The sequence below is a fragment of the Chenopodium album genome, chromosome 13 (assembly GCF_948465745.1).
Source record: "Chenopodium album chromosome 13, dcCheAlbu1.1, whole genome shotgun sequence".
Classification (NCBI taxonomy): Eukaryota; Viridiplantae; Streptophyta; class Magnoliopsida; order Caryophyllales; family Amaranthaceae; genus Chenopodium; species Chenopodium album.
The window spans coordinates 52,369,744-52,374,703 of NC_137846.1; the positions used below are offsets into that span (position 1 = coordinate 52,369,744).

At 36.8% G+C, this 4,960-nt stretch overlaps 1 protein-coding gene across 2 annotated transcripts; it reads left to right on the plus strand.

Moving 5' to 3' along the window:
- Positions 1-468: 468 nt before the first annotated feature.
- On the plus strand, positions 469-4,689 carry LOC145574937 (calcium-dependent protein kinase 33-like). Of its 2 annotated transcripts, none has more exons than XM_081632832.1 (9): positions 469-614; positions 1,061-1,795; positions 2,283-2,426; positions 2,519-2,671; positions 3,066-3,178; positions 3,322-3,489; positions 3,581-3,708; positions 4,198-4,297; positions 4,385-4,689. In XM_081632832.1, exons 2-9 carry the CDS (start codon positions 1,081-1,083, stop codon positions 4,460-4,462), a joined length of 1,599 nt encoding a protein of 532 aa, XP_081488958.1. In that variant the 5' UTR covers positions 469-614; positions 1,061-1,080; the 3' UTR covers positions 4,463-4,689. The 2 variants fall into 2 exon arrangements, with proteins under 2 accessions (XP_081488958.1, XP_081488959.1); XM_081632833.1 differs by lacking the exon at positions 469-614 and adding an exon at positions 634-883.
- Positions 4,690-4,960: the final 271 nt, after the last annotated feature.

The following is a 4,960-nucleotide window of genomic DNA, read 5'->3' on the forward strand; positions in this document are numbered from 1 at the left end:
AACGATTGATAATGTGCAAATTGTAGATATAGTTCGTATTAATATTTTTAAATTATTAGGTTACCAGTCTTACCACCCTATGTTAGAAATCTTACCAATAGAGAATGACAAGCAAAATGGTTGATGTCAAACAAGTGTTTGATAAAGAATTGCTCTTCAATATTACTAGTCTAGTAAGTATACATCACACGTTCACACTAAATTACATGATTCGGTCTCTAATAAACACAAGTGTCAAAAAAATACTTTCACTTGCACTTCATATTAGCGGTATATATAACCGCCCAAAACCCTAATGAGACCAACCGATCACAACCCTATTAATTTATTGATCTTTTAACTCAGTTTAGACACTCTTATCTTTTGGCTCGTTTAATAGGTGGTATTCCGTAATAAATTTAGGTTCGCGAAAGGGGTGATTGGGTGAACAAAGGTGTCAAGGTAAATAAACAAGACAACGAGTATAATTCCGCAGACAAAATCGAAAATCAAACTCTTTATATAATTATTATACGCCAAAAATCCAAAATCAAATTAATTACTGTTATACAATTAGCCCGATTTGCCGGCCCGAATTTTTGCCATTTTCATACAGATTACAGATACAGCAGCAGGTACTTTCTTCCTTCCCTTTTCTCTCTCCTCATCTATCATTTTGACAGTTGCCTGAAACATTCAACTCCCCATTATTTCAACACATGATTCAGCTGACTATTTCTCCTTCAATCATCTCTCCACCTTTTTCATCACTTCTATTTCAATTAACATAATAACCCTTGATCTATTATTCCTTAATCCAAAAAAAAAAAAAAAAAAAAAAAAAGAACACTTTTTCATAATTTAGAGTTGAAATTCTTAAAACCCTGTTCAAATCACAATATGGGTATTGTTCATTTCCACCCTACTTGCTTTATTTAGTGCTGAATTTCATAATAAACCCTGTTCAAATCACCAATTGGGGTTCTGGGTATTGTTCATTTTTCCCAGATAGTTGAATTTAGTGCTGAAATTTGATCCAAATCTTCTGATTTTTTTTTATTTTTTTTAATTTTATTGGAAGATTGAAGGGAATTTGAAGAAATGGGTATTTGTGCAAGCAAAAACAAAGATCCAAGACCAGAGCAAAATGGGTATAGTAGAGGAGTAAATGAGCAAAATCAATCAAAAACATCATCAGCTGGGCAGCAAAATCAGCAGTATCCTCAGCAACCGCCACCGGAGAGACCGGTTGCGCAACCGCCTGTTCGAGTTCCAAGCCCTGCTAAATCAACTGCAAGAACTGATTCAAACACAATTGTAGGAAAACCCTTTGAAGATGTGAAGATGCACTATACAATGGGGAAAGAATTGGGTAGAGGTCAATTTGGTGTTACCTATCTTTGTGTTGATAAACAAACAGGTCAACAATTAGCTTGTAAGTCAATCTCAAAGAAAAAACTTGTGACAAGAGCTGATAAAGAGGATATGAAAAGAGAGATTCAGATCATGCAACATTTAAGTGGTCAACCTAATATTGTTGAATTCAAGGGAGCTTATGAGGATAAGACATCTGTTAATCTTGTCATGGAATTGTGTGCTGGTGGAGAATTGTTTGACAGGATCATTGCTAAAGGGCATTACAGTGAGAAAGCTGCTGCTACTATTTTGAGGCAGATTGTTAATGTTGTTCATGTTTGTCATTTCATGGGTGTGATGCATAGGGATCTGAAGCCTGAGAATTTCTTGCTTTCTAGTAAGGATGAAAATGCTGCTTTGAAAGCTACTGATTTTGGGCTTTCTGTGTTTATTGAAGAAGGTATACTGATTTAAGTGTTTGTCAGCTGTTTTTCTGCTTAATTTTGCTTGTTTTCTTGATTGTTTTGGTTTGTGAAATAGTGATTAGATGGTTTTAATCTGAGCATATAGATCATGTTTTTATGCTAGGTTGTTGCAGGACATCAGAATTGTTCATCTGTCCTGTTTCGCGGATCCATTGACCTGTGAATTGATGGTGGATTATTGTAGTGAATTTCTATGATGCTTGTTATGATCTTGCTTAGGAACTTGTTGATTAGAGATGTGGAGTTGACTTTTTTAGTTGTTGATTAGAGATGTGGGGGTTGTCTCAACAATTTGTTGATTAGGGATTGCCCATATTCAATGTTCTTAGGAGGCTGATCTTGATTGCATTGTAATGTAAGATTGCCCATACATTCTTTACTGTTGACTGTTGGCGATGTGAAAACTTGATCAGATTGTTTTACTCAGAGCTGTAAATCCCTTTTTTATTTTTCTCCTCTCAGGTAAAGTCTATCGAGATATAGTAGGTAGTGCTTACTACGTTGCTCCTGAGGTATTGCGTCGTAGGTATGGTAAGGAGATCGACATTTGGAGTGCTGGAGTTATGTTGTACATTTTACTCAGTGGAGTTCCACCCTTTTGGGCTGGTAAAATTTCTTTCTTGTATTTTTTTAGTTTATTACAAATATTGTATCATTGATGCCTTTGTTAATTACTTCATCATACTTTTGTGTTATAGAAACGGAAAAAGGGATATTTGATGCTATCCTGCAAGGACATATTGATTTTGAATGTAAGCCATGGCCAACAATCTCTAATGGCGCCAAAGACCTAGTAAAGAAGATGTTGACATCAGATCCCAAAAAACGAATCACTGCTGCTCAAGTTCTTGGTATGCAATATTGGCTTACAGTTGCTTTAATATTTAATGATTAATGCTCCATTGTTTCCAACAAACTTTGCTGATGAGTAAATTGGGTTCTATCTTCTGTGCAATATTTTTCCATTTTCGCACAACCTGATACTGAAATCCAAATCTCCTTTGTATTGATGGGGCTCAGAAATCTTTGAATTGGCATTGCTTAGGGCAGTGGCAGGGAAAAATTTCATGTGCTTGCCCCCATAAAACCTTCAGCTGTTGGGTGGGCATCCATTGATGTATTTCTAGAGGTGGCAAGCATCCCTTGAGTTTTGATCGTCTACGGACTGCTGTGCCTTTGTTAACTGTGGTATTATTTAATTTGCATCTATGTCCTGAAACTCAAAGTTTCATGTCAACAATGCAGATCATCCATGGCTCAAGGATGGTGAGGCCTCAGACAAGCCTATTGATAGTGCTGTTCTCTCTAGGATGAAGCAATTTAGAGTCATGAACAAGCTCAAGCAACTAGCACTGAAGGTTTGTAAACCTCGTCTCTATTTTTGTTTTTCCTTTCTTCTGACACAATAAGGTGTCTAAACTTGGAACATCATATGTGCTGTACGAATGTCAGAAATAACGTCAAAGGATTTAAATGTATTGGCTCTTTTTGTTGGGCATAGGTCATCGCTGAGAATCTTCCTGCAGAAGAAATCCAAGGGCTGAAACAGATGTTTGCAAACATGGACACTGATGGCAGTGGGACAATCACCTACGAAGAATTGAAAGAGGGATTGGCCCGTCTTGGATCAAAGCTTACTGAAACTGAAGTGAAGGCACTCATGGAAGCTGTAAGACATGAATTATATTTAATATAAGAAACAGTGAGACTTTTACTATGGCATGCACTTGTTCTCTGGCTGACTTCCATTTTCTTTTTAGGCTGATCAAGATGGAAGTGGATCAATTGATTACATCGAATTTATCACAGCCACAATGCATCGGTATAGGCTTGAGAGAGATGACCAACTTTACAAAGCATTCCAGTTTTTTGACAAAGATAATAGTGGGTGAGTAGCTCCTTTTTAACCTTTATCTACCCAAGTAACCAGACCCCTTTCCTGTTCTGCTTTAAGCTAATCTGTGGAGAATTTAAACTATAATGTCTATGTTCATCAGCTCCACCTGTCTCAGAGAAAACTAGAGGAATTTTAGTCCTAGAAAAAGTCTTAGAGGAAAAAATAATAAATATAAAAATTCCAGATTCTTGTAAGAAATGTCAGATTTACAAAGGTACTTTGTGGGTTTTATACCTCTGCATGTGAAGATCATGGACATTATGTAGACTTGCGCTACCACATCAACTTCCACATGTATACAAAAGTACTCTGCGTGTTTACCTCCTAGATGATTCATTTTCCAGCCAATAGTCACCATCTAAAATTAGACAAGAATATGTTCCGGTCCTTAACATCTGTAATTTTAATTATTCACTTTGTGGGTGAAGATTGTTTATCATCTCAGTTTCTTATACTTGTCATTTTGATCAAATGTCTCAGGTTCATCACCACAGATGAGCTAGAAGCAGCAATGAGGGAGTATGGGATTGCTGATGAGAACTGCATCAAAGATATATTGACGGAAGTCGACACTGACAATGTAAGATTTGCTCCGTCCCTTGAGTTACCTGGACTTCCTAATCAATAAAATGCCTTTAATCATGCATTGTGTTAATTCTGTTTGCAGGATGGAAGAATAAACTTTGATGAGTTTGTTGCAATGATGAGAAGTGGTACTCAGAATCCAGCTGCTAAACTCTTTTGATGTACTACTTGCTCTGTGTGATCGTTCCACCTATCTACTGCAAGGTGATGTTCGAGGGATACTGTTGGTTAGAAAGACAGGCTGGTTCCCCTAGATCAAACGACTAAGTCGGATGAGGCCCATCATTTGTAACATGGTTGAGTTTTTTGTAAAAAGTTTGTGCATACACAATATCCCTTGGACTTGGGAGTTATGTTATTTTAAATTTGAGTTGGAAGATTTTTGGACATGTTTGAAGATTTCTGTAATGCGCTCGGAGAAACTAATGGCTCTCGTCTGTGTTAATTTCTGGCTGTTGGGCGACAAAACAACCTTAAAGAGAGTTATATATGTATTTTCTACAAAGCCTCTCAGAGGATCCATTTGTAAGCTATCTATTCAAGAAACCTTTTTTACCCAGAGTTCATAGTCCTGTTGCCACTCCAACAATAGTAGCATCTTTTATACTCTGTAGTTTTTAGCTATTTGGACAAGAAGGCATGGATGCCGGAAGTATTT